This window comes from Mus pahari, chromosome 23 (genome assembly GCF_900095145.1).
Source record: "Mus pahari chromosome 23, PAHARI_EIJ_v1.1, whole genome shotgun sequence".
NCBI lineage: Eukaryota > Metazoa > Chordata > Mammalia > Rodentia > Muridae > Mus > Mus pahari.
Genome location: NC_034612.1, coordinates 10,868,386 through 10,886,738, shown reverse-complemented (window position 1 = coordinate 10,886,738; position 18,353 = coordinate 10,868,386). Strand labels below are relative to the sequence as shown.

At 50.6% G+C, this 18,353-nt stretch overlaps 1 protein-coding gene and 1 pseudogene across 1 annotated transcript in view; one reads left to right on the top strand and one right to left on the bottom strand.

Annotated features, from left to right (window-relative positions):
• The first annotated feature begins 3,020 nt into the window (after window positions 1-3,020).
• Window positions 3,021-8,640, top strand: LOC110313139 (annotated as a pseudogene).
• Window positions 8,641-11,918: 3,278 nt separating this feature from the next.
• Window positions 11,919-18,353, bottom strand: part of LOC110339087 (inactive 2'-5'-oligoadenylate synthase 1D-like) — an 8,323-nt gene continuing 1,888 nt past the window's right edge. The window contains exons 3-6 of the mRNA XM_021222569.1: window positions 16,299-16,495; window positions 14,294-14,523; window positions 13,494-13,647; window positions 11,919-12,519 (exon numbers count right to left, since the gene is read on the bottom strand). Coding sequence (XP_021078228.1) covers window positions 12,490-12,519; window positions 13,494-13,647; window positions 14,294-14,523; window positions 16,299-16,495 — 611 coding nt within the window. The 3' untranslated portion in view covers window positions 11,919-12,489. The remainder of the gene's footprint in view (window positions 12,520-13,493; window positions 13,648-14,293; window positions 14,524-16,298; window positions 16,496-18,353) is intronic.

The window sequence follows — 18,353 nt, the reverse complement described above, 5'->3', positions numbered from 1 at the left end:
AGACAGGGTTTCTCTGTGTAGCCCTGACTGTCCTGGAACTCACTCTGTAGACCAGGCTGGCCTCGAACTCAGAAATCCGCCTGCCTCTGCCTCCCAAATACTGGGATTAAAGATGTGTGCCACCACGCCCGGCCTCATGGTGACATTTTGCCTTAGGTATAAGTTAACACATATTACAGAGGACACTGTTAAGCCAGGAAGAAGAATGGGGACAGCTAGGCACAGAGGCCACCCTGTAACACCAGCACTGAGGGGGACCAACATGTAGGAATCATGAGTTCAAGTCCAGCCTGCGTCTCAAAGTAAGACCACCACAACGACGAAGTGAAAAAACTCAAAAGGGGGAGATGCGAGGGTCCCTGGGGCTCTGCCCAGCCAGTCAGGCTCAAGTGTGTGTTTTGTAGGTGTTCTCTTGTGTGTAGGTGTGATCCTGAACCACGGCTGGCAACATCTCAAGAGTCACCATCTCTTTTGAGACCTTGTCTCTCCCTGGTTCAGAATTCACACTTGAGCCTGGGCAAGAGCCCCAGGGACCCTCGCGTCTCCCCGTCCTCAGTGCTGTGATTACAATCCTACACCCCCCCACACACCGGCCTTTCCCCTGAGTCCTGGGATTCCGACGGAGGTCCTCATGCTTGTGAGCCAAGCATGTTACTGGCTGAGCCATCTCCCAAGCCCACACCTTCCATCCCTGAACTGAAAACTCTAATATTTGAGAAATTCACCCAAAGATAGTATCTCTTTATAGCTGCGCTGGGGAGGAGGGATTTAGGAAATTTGGTCATGGGGAGAGAGGATCCATCCCAGAGGGACATCAGGCAGCCTGCTGGCTCACTTAGGGGAGGAAGTCACACTAGCTGCTCCCTTGGCATACCAGTCCTCCTCACAGCTAGCTGTGGGTTTTGTCTTCCTAAACATGAGACAGAGTAGAACTCACTGGAAACAATGAACCCATGAATCTTCTCCCTCAGAGCTGTGCAGAGACCTGAGGTGTCTTGTGCAGGACGCAGAACTTCTCAGCGGAGCTCTGTCCCCATTGGTAAAACTGCAAATGCAGCCACCACCCTCCCAACCACCCGCATGCACGCACACGTTAAAAGATCTCATCTTGTCTCTTGACAAAAATCTCAACTATTCAGTGTTACCAATGAAGACTTGCAAGCCAGATGCTGTGGTGAAAGCCTGCTAGCTCAGGGGGGCGGAGAAAGCACCCAGCTTTCCGTCCTCCTCAGCCAGAATATTCCAGAATGCATCCCCTTCTCATGCCACCTCATAACCTCTTTCTTTTTTTTTTCTTTTTTTCTTTTTTTCTTTTTTTTTTTTTAAAGATTTATTTATTTATTATATGTAAGTACACTGTAGCTGTCTTCAGCCACTCCAGAAGAGGGCGTCAGATCTTGTTAGGGATGGTTATGAGCCACCATGTGGTTGCTGGGATTTGAACTCTGGACCTTCGGAAGAGCAGTCGGGTGCTCTTACCCACTGAGCCATCTCACCAGCCCTCATAACCTCTTTCAAACTGAATGTCCCTCCCCTCTAGTTCCTGTGGGTCTCTCTATCCCTCCTCCTGACTCCCTCTTACTCTCTATGGTTTCTTATTAATAATTCGTTTGCTTCTGGTCAAATAAAAGTCGACTTTATTTAATCCTGTTTATGATATTCAAGCAGAAAGCTCCTGGATTAACGGTGTGTGCTAAGGCTGAGCCACGCCACACCTAAAACCAGGTTTTTCCAATAAACAACTCAATCTCAGGGTTCACAGTGTGATCAGATATCCTGCAACAATCTTTTACCAGGCCTGACACAGCGTGTGTCACCAAAATTACAAATTGTCCAACTCAGGGAACACTCCTGAGAGCACAGTGGGGCCTTAGGGGAGTTTAGAGAATACTTGAGGCTTTACCTTTGAGGGGAAGCACAGCACCCCCTGCTGGCCACTGTGTGAACTGCTGCTGTCAGCTTAGAGACAAGCCCTGGGCTTAGGGGAGCCATGGAAACAGTCCAGAGTTTCAGGCAGCAGGCACTGAGAGGGCCATCCTGGGAGTAGGACCAGGGCAGCCTGCTGTGGGAAGCTGCAAGAGGCTTAGAACCCTTCTCAGCGGAGGGGACCCAGAGGGGGTGACCCAGAAACGAGCTGGGAGGGCGGCTCCTGCAGAAGCCTGTCTTACTCATGGACTTCCCCAACCTCAGCAGCTTTCCAACTGTGAGGGGCTCCACCTCAGAAGGACTGCCTTAGGAATGGTAGTGTGGACGACAGCCAAGGAGAGGACCATAGCCACAGCCCTATAGAAGATGACACACACAATGAGCCCTATTGTAACTAGACCCTGACACTAATCTAGACTAACCCATGATCTCCATGGCCACTGAGTGACTGGCTTGTCCAAGCTCCATCATTGAGTGACTTTGCCCTGTGCCAGCATCACAGTGCGATGGTGTGGCCTGCTGCATGGCACACATGTGCACACACCTAAGGCACAGCCTGCCTAGATGACTCAAATATTCACACACACCTACACACACATCTATTGTATAGCATGCTGCTCATCTACTCTATAAGTGCACAGGATACACACACACACACCAACACTGCCATATCTTGTTCCGGTTAGGATCTGGACAAACAAAACCACATGATATTAACTTATACACTACAGAAAATCACCTACCAAAACCACACAGTGGCTGGGGAGACAGCTCAGTGGATAAGGGTGATTGCTGCTCAGGCATGAGGACCTGAGTTCAAATTCCCACACCCACCTAAGCTTAGGAAGCGCCACACACTGACCTGTTTACCTGGTCACTGTGGGGACAAAAGACAGGAGAATCTGTAAGACCTGCAGGATGCTAGCCAAGATCCACATTTACAGACAGACCCTGNTGCAAAGAAACAATCTGACATACGATAAAGGAAGACACCCTAGGTCCTCTCCTGTCTCTGGACATGTGCGACTACCTCTTCAGGAACACTCGCCATCCGTACACAAAACTGGGCAGAGACTCTGTCAGCGTGAGACGTGATGTACGAATGCAGCCAACTGCTCCACAGTAAACTCTGACACAAGCAGGAGTGCACAGTGTTGACAAGAACCATGCAGAAGATGCTGGAACCAGACGTGGTTGACCATTATCCGATGATCACGTGCGTGTGACCACAGAGTGCTGGTTCCTCTCACCACTGCCTCCTGCAAGAAAGACCCTCTCACTAGAGCAAACTGGGAGCAGAGACTCTGTAGTGCACAGCATGTGTGCAGTCCTGAGGAGTGGTGGGGCAGATGGGTAATGTGGAGCGATGCCTGCTGGGGAAAAACTCTGCCTGTTCGCTGAACCCCATAGCAACTGTCCTTGTCAACTCAGTGAGGCTGAAGAACCTCAGAGAGGAGCTGAGGTGTTCCACTGAATGAAATCTCTTTAACAGGTTATGTTACCAACTACAGCGTGCCTGACCCCCAAATTTACGTCAGGCTCATCAGGAAGTGCATCTACCTGGGGAAGGAAGGTGAGTTCTCTACCTGCTTCACAGAGCTATAGCAGAACTTCCTGAAGTGGCGCCCACCCAAGGTGAAGAGTCTCATCCGCCTGGTCACGCACTGGTACAATCTGGTAGGGCATCTGGCCCGGCCACTGTGGGCTTCATCTGGACAGAGTGTAGACACAGGGCCGAGAAAAATGTATATTCTAGTTTGGTTTCTGGTGAGGCCATAGCTTTATCACGTGACCAAGTTCCTTCCCAAGTTGGTTACACATTCCAGTCACACTCCATCATTGAGGGAAGTCAGAGGAAGAAATGAAGCAGAGGCCATGGAGGAATTCTGCTCACCTTTTGCTGTCCATGGCTCTCTAGGTGGGCATTTCTATACAGCTCAAAGCCACATTTCACAGCCCCAACCACAGTGGCCTGTTCCCACCCACATCAATCAATAATGAGTAACATGCCCATAATCTACCCAAAGCCAGTCAGATGGAGGCATTTTACTGAGCAAGATTGACTCCTTCCAGAGGAAGCTAGCTTACAAAAACTGACCCCTTTTCAACATGGCACACAAACAAACCACGATTGAACCATAACCTTTCCTTTGTCCCCAAGATCTCATGTCGGCATCGCATCATATAACACAACACAGCTTTAAAATCCCCAAATTAAAAACTAAACCTAAAGAAACTCCCAACACATAAAAAGACAAGCCTCTCAACGCTGGGCTCATATAAAATTAAAACACAAGTTAAATATTTTCTTACTGTAAGAGGGAAGAACCAGGTCACCGTCACAATCAGATCAAAACACAACCAAAGCCCAGCAGAGCAAAGGCTCAGTATCTGATACCTGGGGCTCACAGTTCTCTGAGCTTCTCGGGCTCTGCCATCCACAGCACACACAGCAGGTCTCAGGCTCAGGCCAGCTCTGTTCTCACATTGCTCTGTTCCTGGCGGTCGTCTCCTGCTCAGGGCGAGTCCAGTCTCTCGGGGTCTCCACTGCCATTGAGGCTGCACTTTCACCGATGGCTTCTCCTGGCCTTGCTCAGTGCCAGGCCTCAGCTGCTTCCCATGACCCCTCCAAACCAGGAGGCTTCATGGGACTAAAGTCTTACCACCTGGGAGACCTCTCTGTAGTTCCAGGTGTGACCTGCAAGCTCTATTTGCAGCTTCGGGACCCCTGGACCTTGGCTTCTGTTTGCTGACCATGAGGAAACTCTTTCCTAAAGACTTGGCCCCCATGGTGCATGCTAGATCAAATCAAAGCTAGATCCCAGCCCCAGCTGATGAGAGATTACTGATTCTTAATCCAAACACAGCACACAAACAACCCAGGTGGGGTCCTTGCTTTTCTCTGAAACTTCACTCCAGCCTCTCTCCTCTACCTGCCTCTCAGGTATATTCTAGTTTGGTTTCCAATTTCCTGTCTTCCAAGTTCCCACACACAGCCTGGTAGGCTCTCAGCTCTCAACAGCTTTCCAACCCAAAGTTCCAGAATCCTTTTTCAGTCCTCCCAAGGAGCAACATGGCTGGTCAGTCCCAGCAGTGCTCCTCCTCCCTAGGACCAGTGTCTGTCCTAGTTTTCTCTGACTGCTGTGGTAAAGATGCTGCTGCAAAGTAAACTGGAGAGGAAAGGGATTGTCTGGCTCACGTTCCTGCATCCCACTCCATCTCTGAGGGAGCAGAGGCAGAAACTGAAGCAGAGGCCATGGAGGAACTCTGATAGCTGCCTGATACTCTTGGCTGCTAAGTCTGTTTTTACAAAAACATCTCAGGACCACCTGCCCAGGACAGGCAATGCCCACAATGGGCGGGGCCCTTCCACACTGATCATAAAATGTCCACAGGCCAGGTGGATGGAGCCATTTTCTCAGTTGTGGATCCATCTTCTCCAGGTGGCACTCTCTGTGTCAGATTGATAAAAAGAATAAAAATTGGCAAAAAGCAGTGAGGAAAAACAACGTAAAAGAAAGAGTGGGTGGAAGGGAATCAGAGGGGAGGGGAGGGGATGAGAGAGAAGCAGGGGTGAGTGGAGATGGGGGTGGTGATGCTGTAGGCTAGACAAGGAGTAGGGAAGGTGATCTGAGAGAAGGGAGGATTTTCCTTGTCTGTTCTAATTGATTTCTTCTAGTCCACTTTCCAATCTCCTAACTCTCTCTTCAGCTGTGTCTAATTCACTGTTCCATGGCTGCTGCTTCATTTGTGTCTTTGGACTTTTCTTTCATCTTTGGCAAACCCTTCATGTCACCTTTTATATTTTGATTTTCCTGACTGATCAAGCTGTGTCTTTAAATGTATGATTTCTTGTTATATTCTGAGTGTTTTAATGTGTGTGTGTGTGTGTCTATGCGTGTGTGTGTGTGTGTGTGTGTGTTTATACCTATTCATGGAAACACATGTTGTATGTGTATGTGGGCATGTGTGTCCATTAGCATTCGAGGTCAGAGTGTGAGGACAGGTCCACAGTCACGTCCAACCTTGTATAATCAGTCAGGGTCTCACACATGACACACAGTGTGCCAGATCAGCAGTTCCGGACAGTCCTGCAGCCCCTGCAAGCCCCATCTCCAGCCCTTTGTGATAGGATTAGAAGTCGGCTTCCTCAGGAGTCTGACACTTACATAGATGCTGGGGATCTGACCTCCAGTTCTCACCCCTGCACAGGGAGGGAGGCGCTTTAGCTATGAGCCATCTCCCTGGCCCCTTTCCAGTTACTTCAGAGACCATGAGAAAACTTCCATAGTGAGCACTCTTTATGTCCTGCCCCCACCCTCACTCCTAGCTATCATTCATGGTGTCTTGATTCCTCCTGTGCATGTTAGTGAATGCTGTCTTTATGGAGCACACAGGGTCAGTCTCAACCACTCAGCTCTTAACTATAGCACAGGAGGGGCCAGAGACTGAATCTAAATAACTGGGCATATAATGACAACATCAGGTGGCAGCTGAATTGTGCCTGTGAGCAGTGTCCCCCACACCAGAGCTGAGAGCCCTGTGTTTCTCATTGCCTTTCTCTTCTCAGTGTAAGGAGAAGCTGAGGGAGCCGCTGCCTCCACAGTATGCCCTGGAGCTGCTCACAGTCTTTGTATGGGAGCATGGAATGGATTTGTGATTTTGACACAGCCCAGGGCTTCTGAACTGTCTTAGAACTGGTCACTAAGTACCAGCAGCTTCGAATCTACTGGACAATATATTATGACTTAGAACACCAGGAGGTCTCCAACGACCGGCACAGACAGCTCACAAGACTCAGGTAGTCTGTCTCTATGTGGCTCTGCTCCCCATAGGTGTTAGGCTGCACTTGTGTGGAAAGGGGGAGGTGGGAGCTCTGTGTCAATGCAGCATCTCCTGCACTGGGCGCTGTCACCTGACTGACCTGAGGTCCTAATGCCCTGGGAGCTGGGGAGGGAGGGAGGGTGGGTTAGCTTGTCTGTGATGAGGAGACCAAGGCTCTGCCATTGTCCAGACCAAACAGCAAAGGAAGGGGGAGGACATGGAGTGGGGACTGAGATTATCCAACAGTGACACCATCATAGGGGCTGTGAGGCACCAAAGACCTGCGGTGGACCAATTACCTGTAAATAATAGAGTGCTATGTCACCTTACAGAGTGACATGTCCTGATCCTGTGTGTGATCAGTTTTCCCACGAGACTGGCTGGTCCAGCTCTCCCCATCTCACAGATCAGAGAGCCTGAGGGACCTGCCCCAGGACACACAGCTACTAAAGGGTAGAGGATTCGAACCCAGGCCCTCTGGGTCATGCCCAAGGATCCCTCCAGTCTTGTGTATGCGGTGGGGCAGGGACTCCGGCCAAGCTTTGGATAGGGATGCTCTGCTGGGCTCCTACTCTCTCTCTGTGCAGGGGTGCCTGAGGCACTTGATGGCTGCTCAGTTCCCTCTCTCTTCATGTTGCTCTGCAGGCCTGTGATCCTGGACCCTGCTGACCCAACAGGAAACATTGCTGGTTCGTGCTCAGAGGACTGGCAGCGACTAGCAGGAGAGGCTGCAATATCCATGCTTTAAGTAGCGGGACGGTTCCCCACCCAGTGTGCTCCTGGGAGGTGCCGGGGAGAACTTGTCACCATCATCTCCGTCCTGGGAGATCTCCATTCTCTTCATCTCCCTGGAGAATCTTCCCACACACATGTGGGCTCCGCACTCCTGTGGAGGCCAGCGGCTCTCCTTATTCCACAGCCATCTTAGCGCCGTTCACAGATGTCATGGGCTCACAGGATAGCTCAGTGGGTAAAGGTGCTTGCTGCCAACACAGATGACCTGGGTTTGATCCCAGGACCTCCTATGGTAGAAGGAGAGAATCAAATCCTCGAAGTTATCCTCTGTCCTTCATCCCTGCTGTTACACACAGGGACATGAGTATGTGCATACACACACACACACACACACACACACACACACACACACACACACACAGACTTGGAGACCTGAAGTCACTGGCTCAGGGACACTCAGCTAGTGATTGACAAGGCTGGGATCCCATGCACTCTGAAGCCCCTGTCAGGTCCATGAAGCAGCCTGTCTTCCCTGTCTCTATCGTGTGGCCAATGGGACTCAGCTGGGCTCTGTCACAGCACAGAGGCACAGAGGGACCTGCACTTGGACCTCTCCCCTCCTGGGGCAGGGCCTGCCTGATGCTAGGGACCCAGTGATGCCATGTGCGCCCTCCAGATGGAGTTTAGCATGGCTGCAGGGATGCTGGACCCATACCCCAGGGCAGGATGGGAGTTTGATGGGTGTGGGGGTGGTGACTGGGGAGGGAGAAGGGCTGTGTCAGGCTGCAGTGGCCTTCAGGGCTGTCCCTCTGCCTATGCCCACTCTCATGTGACAAATCTGTCAGTGGATGAGAGGGGACAGGTGGGAGGCATGGCTTCAGGGAAGAGCTCTATATCCTCAAGGGCCTGACCCCTGTTTGGCCTACTAGTCACCTTCTCAGTGACCTGACCAAGGGGCCCGAGTGGCCTGTCACAGAACTTACTTTCAGGGCTCAGTTGCATCCCCATCCCAGTAAGTATGTGGTCTCCTGACACAATAGTGTTTTCTATTACAGATGGAGGTCGATGTGCCACGACAGGAGAATCATTCTTTTTGTAATTTCTATGTATATTTTTTTGTTTCTTTTCATATTTTGGAGGGCTTCTTGTGTATAGCTCAGACTGGCCTGGATATGGTAATCCTCCTACCTTAGTGCTGGCAAGACTGTAGTGTAGGCCTGCCGTGTCCAGCCTCCCCTCCATCCTCAAGTGGACAAGAACTGGGCATGTGTTTTCCTGTGAGCTCAGCGAGACCTGCTCAGGAGGCTACAGAGTCAGGGGCATGTCCTGCACTGCTAAAGGCCCTTGACCAAGAGAGGACAGGAAGATGCCCAAGACCCCAGTGAGGGAGGGTCCAACCTGTGATCAGACTCCAGGCTTCTGACCACTGCCTTCCCACCCCGGCATCCTGTCCCATCACAGACAGCCTTCCACAGCCTGCTTCATCTGCCTTATCCACCAACACTGTTCTCTGGGAGACCAGAGATTCAGAATTCAGAAGGGGAGGCAGGAACTCAAGCTTGACTTCCACCTGTCCACCTGTTGGGAGGTTCTGTCCAATGTCTGATGCACAATAATAAATCACAGTGAGCCATGAGGGTGTGTGAACTCTGAGGAACAGGGCTATTGAAGTATAGGTGTGTGTGTATGTGTGTGTATCTCTGTATGTGCATGTGTGTGTATGAGAATCTGTGTGTGTCTATATATGCATGTGTGGCTCTCTCTGTGTCTGTTCATGTGTATGTATGAGGAATTGGGTGTGTTTGTATCTCTCTGTGTCTGGATGTGTGTGTATGAGGGTGTATGTGTGTGCATCTGTGTATGTATATGTGTGTGTCTTTCTGTGTGTCTCTGTGTGTGTGTGTCTACATATTCATGGTCAAGTAGCTGCANTTATTACATTCTCCATGTGGGTCCCAGCACCAAGTCNGCAGTGGTGGAGGACCAGAACCAAACTGATACAACTTTTGATGCCAGGTAGCCCGGGGTCCTTCCAGGTCCCTTCTTGCACATAAACTTGAGACAGGAATTCTTAGTTCCCTCTGTGNTCCCAANCAACAGTAATTTCTCTTGGAAACAGTCCCCCTTTGAGCTATCTTAAAGCACATCNCGTCNTTTCCTGGGCTGTTCTGTTTTGCTCTCTCTTTCTGGCCTAGAGTCACATGACCGTTTGATCTAGGACAGAGATTTGAGGACGCTAAGCAGGCTGCTTAGGTTGGGAGAGGAGGGTCCTAATCCAGTTCCAGAGCCAGCTTTACAATAATGCTGAGCAGCATAGAACGATGCCCAAGAGACAGCAGAGCTGAGTGCCTGCAATATGGGATCAAAGACTGCAGGGAGTGACCAGTGCAAGCAGAGGCCATGGAAGGATGCTGCTTTCTGGCTTGCTCCCCCTGGCTTCCTCAGCCTGCTTTCTTATAGAACCCCAAACCATCAGTTCAGGGATAGCACCCCCCCAACACACACAGTGGGCTGGGCCCTCCCCTACCAATCACTAATTAAGAAAATGCCCAGGGCTGGAGAGATGGCTCAGCAGTTAAGAACACCTACTGCTCTTCCAAAGGTCCTGAGTTCAAATCCCACCAACCACATGGTGACTCACAACCATCTGTAATGGGGATCTGATGCCCTCTCCTGGTGTGTCTCAAGACAGTGGCAGTGTACTCGCATATGTGAAATAAATCTAAAAAAGAAAAAAGAAAATGCCCTACTGCCTTTCCTACAGCTCCATGATCTAGGGCCATTTTTAAAACTGAGGCTCTGCGCCGGGGCGTGGTGGCTCACGCCTTTAATCCCAGCACCCGGGAGGCAGAGGCAGGCAGATTTCTGAGTTCAAGACCAGCCTGGTCTACAGAGTGAGTTCCAGGACAGCCAGGGTTACACAGAGAAACCCTGTCTCGAAAAAACAAACAAACAAAAAAACAAAAACAAACACCTGAGGTTCTGTCATCTCTGATGACGTTAGCTTGTGTCACATGACCATGCATGTCACTGTGTAGCATTTCACTAATTTTCTAGAGTAGTTTGTCTCCTGAAGGCATAGTAATTCTTTAATAGTAAAATGAGCCCATCCCCCTTCAAGCCAAGTCCCTAGAGGATCCACACACCTCACCAATCAGATGTGGATTGTCACACCCTTTCTTTTAAAAGACACTTCTTCAGTTATGTCTGCACACGTGCCCAGGCAGGTAGTTTGTGGACTTACTTCTAGAATGCCTAGTCTGACGACATGGGATTCTACACAGTTTTGCTTCTAAGCAAAGAATTCACATCACCACAAAGAAGTGTGGCAGTGGGCCCAGGATGGTGGAGGCTGCAACTTGTACCATGTGTACCCACCTGAAGCAGCTGGCCTGTCAGACAGATGGAATAGCCTTCTCAGAGCCAGCCTCGAGAATTGAGCAACCTCTGGATTCTTAGACTTTTCAGACATAGCCAGTCCTTGTTGGATCAGTGGAATGACAGCCCGTAAGGCATTCCAATGAATATCCCTTCTGATAATATAGATTCATTTTATAAGTTCTGCTACTCTGGAAAACCACAGCTAATACAAGAGAGAACCCAACCTTGGGTAGGTTCCCTGTGAATCCATACCCACAGCTGCCATTTTTGATCTTAAAGGTCCTCATCTTTCCATTCCACCATGGGCAAATGGGATGCAGGCATGACAGATCATGCAAGGAATTACATTAGTGTGGGGGAGATGAGGGAAGACATGATGGGTCCACAGCTTGGCAGGGGACCACGGGTCATTGTTTATTAGAACCCTGTGTATCTGGGGATGTTTCAGAAGGGCAAGACTGGCATCATAGATGAGCATCACTGGGTCCCCCAACAGCTCAGATAAAGTACAGGGGGAGTGTGGTTTGTCCTGTGGCACAGGGGACAATCATCCTCTCACACAGGGGAACTCTGGGGCTCCTGGTCCTCAGGGATGTTGGAGTGAGAACTGAGTGGATGAGGGGCCAGGGAGATCCACCCCTGCCCCTTCACAGAGATTGAGAGTGGACATTGGGGACAGGAGTAGGGTTTGGGGACAGGGAGGAGGAGTTGGGAGATGGTAGCTCTCAGCAGTTGAGTACATTCTTAACGAGAAGGGGCCCCAGTGCAGGCAGCACAAGTGGATATTTTATGGTTAATGTATTTGTGTATTTATAAGACTGTTGGTTCACCACACTGAACTATGGAACCGTTTAGCCTGTATGTGAAGGGTGCTGCTGCTGCTGCTGCTGCTGGTGGTGGCGGTGTGTGTGTATAACTTCAGAACATAGAAATTTGAGGCAGGTGGTAAATTACAAACTAGGGTGGAACATAGAAGATCCAGTCGGAAGGAAGGCAGGCAGAAAGAGAAAAAGGAAAGGAGGGAGGGAGAGTAAATTAATTCATTTTTAGTTTTAGTTTAATTCGATGCATTTTGCTTTAATTCAGTGCTTCAAATCTCATACACACACACACACACACACACACACACCCCTAAGTTTTAAAATCATAAATTTTAAAATGTACGCACTGCCATAAACCCAGGCTGCTTGTTGCAGAAACACTGGCCAGATTCCCAGGGCTCCAGGGCCACGTGCACTGCTGAAGAGTTTCTGTGTGGTCTGAGGACTCCTTCCCTCACAGTGCACACCCCCCTCATGGCTTGCAGTGGTTTATTGATGACGATCAGACACTATTGGACAGAACCTCCCAACAGGTGGACAGATGGAAGTCAAGCTTGTGTTCTTCTCTGGCCATCACAGTCTGACTCCCAGAGAACACTGTTGGAGGCTAAGGCAGACGAAGCAGGCTGTGAGGAAGGCTGTCCGTGGGCAGGCAGGGAACAGAAGCCTGGAGTCTGATCCCAGGTTGGATGCCCCTCGCTGAAAGCCTTGAGCACCATCCTGTCCTCTCTAGGTCAAGGTCTTACAGCAGAGGAGGACGTGACCCTGACTCTGGAGCCTTCTGGGCAGATGCTGGGGGTGCTCACAGGAAGACACATTCTTGTCTATCTGGCTGCAATAAAAACATACCATTATGTCAGGAGCCTTCATTGCTTCCAGGAGGGGGATGTAAATCAGCCCTGAGAGTGGGCAGCTGGAGCTCCTCAGAAGAGGGCCAGAATACACGGAGGATGGAAAGATGGCCATCAGGGCACCTTTATGACTATGCCCATTGAGGGTCCATATGGACCCACAGGCAGGCCCTTCCTTACTAATAGATCTGCTAAATGGAGACATGGCCTTGCCTCCTCTCTGTTTCAGGTCAGCACTACAGGCCACTGTTCCCCCAGCTACCTCCCTCCATGTCCCCTCTCACTTCCTTCCTGATCTCCTGAGGTTTCTTCCCCACACCACTGCACCCGTGTTCATCCCCACGCTGAGGTCACACGTGACATCATCAGTTCCCTAGCACCAGGCAGACCCTGCCCCAGGAGGGGAATGGTCCAAGTGCAGGTCACTGTGTGCCTCTGTGGCTGTGACACAGCCCCAGTGAGTGGCATTGTCCCATGACAATGTGACAGGGAAGACAGGCTGTGTCATGGACCTGACAGTGGCTTCAGACTCCATGGGATCCCAGCCCTAACACTCTCTAGTGGAGTGTCCCTGAACCAGTGGCCTTAGCTCTCAGAGTCTGTGTATCTGTTTCTTCATAGGGTTGCACATGTGCATGTGTATGCATGTCCATGTGTGTAACAGGACAGACATGAAGGTCAGAGGACAATGTGGCTGTTTTTCCTTCTACCCTATGGATTCTAAGGATCAAAGCCAGGTCTTTAGTGTTGGCAGTGCCTTTACCCACTGAGCCATCTTGCCAGCCCATGATAGCTCTGAATGGCGCTAAAATGGCTGTAAAAGAAGGCAAGCAGCTGGCCTCCACAGAAGTGTGGAGAACTTTATCAAAAGACCATGTCTCAGTGAGAATATTCTCCCAACAGATGGAGGGACCGAAGCTGTGTGCAAGGGGACAGGATGATGCCAGGGTCTCACCAGCACATCCCAGGCATCCACGACGGACATATCAGGGTTCATAAAGAAAGTCGAACGTATCCAGATCTTAGCCTCCTTTGCCAGCAGGTCCCATGCCTGTAAGTCTGAACCAGCCACGTTCCTTGTTGGGTCTACTGGATCCAGGATCAGAGGACTGCAGAGCAACATTCAGGGAGAGAACAGTGCCTCAGATCCACTTCCCAGAGGCAGGGGAGGAGCCCAGCAGAGCATCCCTATCCAAAGCCTGGCCAGAGTCCCTGCCCCACCGCATACACAAGACTGGAGGGATCCTTGGGCATGACCCAGAGGGTCTGGGTTCGAATCCTCTACCCTTTAGTAGCTGTGTGTCCTGGGGCAGGTCCCTCAGGCTCTCTGATCTATGAGATGAGGAGAGCTGGACCAGCCAGTCTCGTGGGAAAACTGATCAAACACAGGATCAGGACATGTCACTCCCTCGGGTGACACAGTACTGTATTATTTACAGATAATTGATCCACTGCCAGGCTTCGGTACGTCACAGCCCTTATAATGGTGTCACTGTTGGATAATCTCAGTCCTCACTCCATGTCTTCCCCTTTCCTTTGCTGTTTGGGTCGGGACAATGTCAGAGTTTTGGTCTCCTCATCACAGACAAGATAACCATCCCCCCCCCATCTCCCAGAGTATTAGGACCTCAGGTCAGTCAGGTGACAGCGCCCAGTGCAGTAGATGCTGCATTGACACAGAGCTCCCATGTCTCCCTTTTCCCAGGATTGCAGCCTGACACCCATGGGGAGCAGAGCCACGTGGGGACAAGCTACCTGGCTTTATTGATCTGTCTTTGCAGGTAGGCAGAGATCTCGTGTCGGAAGTCATAACACCATGTCCAGTAGATTCGAAGCGACTTGTACTGGGTGACCAGTTCTAAGACAGTTCGGAAGCACTGGGCTGTATGGAGTCCAGGGTTGTCTTGGATCCCGCATTCCCAAGCGTAGACTGTGAGCAGCTCCAGGGCGTACTGTGGGGGCAGCGGCTTCAGCTTCTCCTTACACTGAGAAGAGAAAGGCAATAAAAACAGGGTTCTCAGCTCTGGTGTGGGGGACACTCCTCACACGCTCAATTCAGACATCGTGTCACATAGCTACACCTAGTCACTCAGATTCAGTCTGTGGCCCCTCCTGTGCTACAGCCAAGAGCTGAGGAGCTGAGATGGTCCCTGTGTGCTTCAGAGGGGCAGCATTCACTAGCAGGCACAGGAGGAAGCAGGATACCATGAGTGACAGCTAGGAGTGAGGGTGGGGGCAGGACATAGGAGTGCCCAGTACTGAAGGTTGATTCTGGGTTTGGAAACAACTGGGAAGGGGCCAGGGAGCTGGCTCAGAGGTAAAGCGCCTCCCTCCCTGTGCAGGGGTGAGAACTGGAGGTCAGATCCCCAGCATCTACATGACTGTCAGGCTTTTGAGGAAGCCGACTCCTAGTCCTATCACAAAGGGCTATAGATGGGGCTTCCAGGGGCTGCAGGACTGGCCAGAACTGCTGAGCCAGCACACTGTGTGTCATGTGTGAGACCCTGACTGATTACACAAGGTGGGGTGTGACTGAGGACCTGCCCTCACACTCTGATCTCTACGTTCTTATGAACACACAAGAACATACAAAGAGATGTGCTCCCACAAACAGGTATCACACACATAAATCACACATACATGTAAAACATTGTCCAGAAAAAAAATTATTGAGAAATCATCCATTTAAAGAGGTAGTAGGTAGAAATGTCAGGAAATATAAGCCATAGAAAGTGACATGCAGGGATGGCTGAAGAAGGAAGCAGACATGCAGAGACAGAAATGAAGCAGCAGCCATGGAACAGTGAGTTAGACACAGCTGAAGAGAGAGTTAGCCAATTGGAAAGTGGACTAGAAGAAATCACTCAGAACAAGCAGAGGACATCCTCCCTTCCCATTCCCTTTCCCTCCTACAGCATCATGCCCTTGGTTGTTCCTCCAAACCCTGTTTCTCTGAACCCCTCTCCTCTGCTCCCATTTCAACCACTTTTCCTCCTCCATTTTCTATTCTCTCCCCTTGTGCCATTTTCTTTCTTCTTTGTCAACCTGACACAGAGAGTGCCATCTGGAGAAGATGGACCCACAACTGAGAAAATGCCTCCATCAGGCCTGGCCTGGGGTCAAGCCTATGGGACATTTTATGATCAGTGTGGGAGGGCCCCACCCACTGTGGGCATTGCCTGTCCTGGGCAGGTGGTCCTGAGTTGTTTGTAAAATCAGACAGATCACCCAAGGTTCTCAGGCAGCTAGCACAGTTCCTCCATGGCCTCTGCTTCAGTTCCTGCCTCTGCTTCCCTCAGAGATGGAGTGGGGTGCAGCAACATGAGCCAGACAATCCCTTTCCTCCCCAATTTACGTTGCAGTAGCACCTTTACCACAGCAGTCAGAGCAAACTAGGACAGACACTGGTCCTATGGAGGAGGCACCCTTAATCATCTATGTGGGAATATTCATGATAAGTGAGGATATGGTTGTTGCTATGCCTGAGCATGAGGACTGTACAATATCTGAGTGAGCCATGGAGATATAGTCAGTGAGCAGAATTCCTCCATGGTCTCTGCTTCAGGTACTCTCCTGACTCCCCACAATGATGCACTGTGACTGGGATGTGGAACCAAGTGAGACCTTTCCTTCCCAAGGCGCTCTTGCTCATGTGATAAAGCTATCATGTCATAGATAGCAAGCTAGATTAGACCTCTTCTCTGGTTTGAATCCCACTCTCTACCCATAGGGTCCACAGGATCTGGGTCAGATGCCTTACCAGTTGATACCAGTGCTTGACCAGACGGATGAGATTCCAGAGCTTGGGCGCACGATACTTCAGGAAGTTCTGATAAAGGTCGGTGAAACAGATAGAGAACTCACCCTCCTTGTTCAGGATGGTGCACTCATGGATGAGTTGGGCGTAGATCTCGTTGTAGTTACTGGAGTCAAAGGGCTTGCAGTGTCTCACTTCATCTATGAAGGAAGTTTCATGGATGTTTAGACCCAACCCTGATCTAAGAGTCTTCCATACCTTTAGGGTTACAGTCACTGTCTATGGGGTTCAGTGGACAGGGCAAAGTTTGTCTGCAGCAAGCATCGCTCCCCATACAGACATGAGCCCACCACACCTCTGGACTGTGTAAGTGAATTGACATACAAAGTCTGTGGCACCAACTGCTCATAGTAGGTTGCATTGCTCACAAGCCTGGAGACAGTGGTGGGAGGAAACGGCACACTGCTGTCACTCACAAGAGAGCTACACAGTCCTCTGTCAATGGCCAACCATGCTGTGGTGAACCATGGAGCACCCTACTAAATTTGTGTATCATATCTCCTGCTTACAGTCTCTCCCTCTTTTGAGGTGATGGGTGGATTGTGTGTGTGGATGGATGTGGTAAACACATATTCAGAGGCCACAAGAGGCAATGGGGCATCTTCCTTTATAGTTTGCCACCCCCTCCCTTGGCAGCAGGGTCTCCCTGTGAACATGGAGCTTGGCTGGCATCCATCAGGCCGCAGAGACCCTCCTGTCTCTGTTTCCATAGTAACAGGGATACAGGCCAATGGGTGGAACTTCCTAAGTATAGGTGGACATTGGGGATTTGAACTCAGGTCCTCATGCTTGTGCCGCAATCACCCTTCTCCACTAGCTATTTCCCCAGATACTGTGTGTCAGTAGTACATGAATCTCTCTGGTGCCTCACTTAATGTCATTTGGTGTCGACTGCCCGGTTCTTGAGAGCTTCAGTATATGATGGTGGTGGTGGTGGTGGTGGTGGTGGTGGTGATGTGTGTGTGTCTTGAGAACTTTTACTGTGACAGGGAGCAGGCTATGGCATTGATGTGGTTGTGGCTATGTGTGGGTGCGTGTGCACTCCAAGGCTGCAGGCTGGATCTTAGGTGTTGCACGTGTGTAGCCACGGTTGCAGCAGGCCACACCATCAGGCTTTGGACAGAAATCACTCACTGATGCAGCTTGGGACAAGTCAAGTCTCCCTCTGTTCCAAGAAGCTACGACGAGATTATTTACTAGTTCGAGAACCAGCACATAGTAGGTCTCATTTACTAAGTAACCTGGGTTAGGGCTGCGGCTGGGGTCCTCTTTCGGGCTGCTATCCACAAGAGCATTCTCAAGGCAGTCCTTCTAGGATAGAGTTCTTATCCCACTGGAAAGCTGCCTCAGGCTGGGGAAGTCCATGAGCAGGACAGGCTTCTGCTGGAGCCGCCCTCCCAGCTCATTTCCGGGTCACCCCCTCTGAGCCCCCTCCACTGAGAAGGGTTCTAAGCCTCTTGCAGCTTCCCACAGCAGGCTGCCCTGGTCCTACTCTCAGGCTGGCCCTCTCAGTGCCTGCTGCCTGAGACTCTGGATGGTTTCCATGGCTCCCCTAAGCCAAGGGTTTGTCTCTAAGCTGACAGCAGCGGTTTACACAGTGGCCAGCAGGGGGTGCTGTGCTTCCCCCCAAATGAAAAGCCTCAAGTATTCTCTAACTGCCCCAGCCCATACTGGGGTCTTTCATGGCTGTTCGAGGTTTTCTTTGGGTAGATTGGGGCAATTTGTCATTTTGGAGACACACTGTGTGTCAGTCGGGTCTGGTATCAGAGATCTTAATGTAGAGGATCATTAATGTGCAATTCTATTACAAGCATGTGCATGTGGAAGTTTGGGGTGTGTCGGGGGAGTGCACACTTGAAATCCCAGTGCTGGGCAGGTAGAGACCAGAGAATCCCTCAGGCTCACTGTCTGACTAGATAGGTGGACACGAAGCTGGCTGATCCGCCTATCTCAAAACAAGAAAACAAACTTGCCTGGCTACTAGGTGGTGGAGGAAGC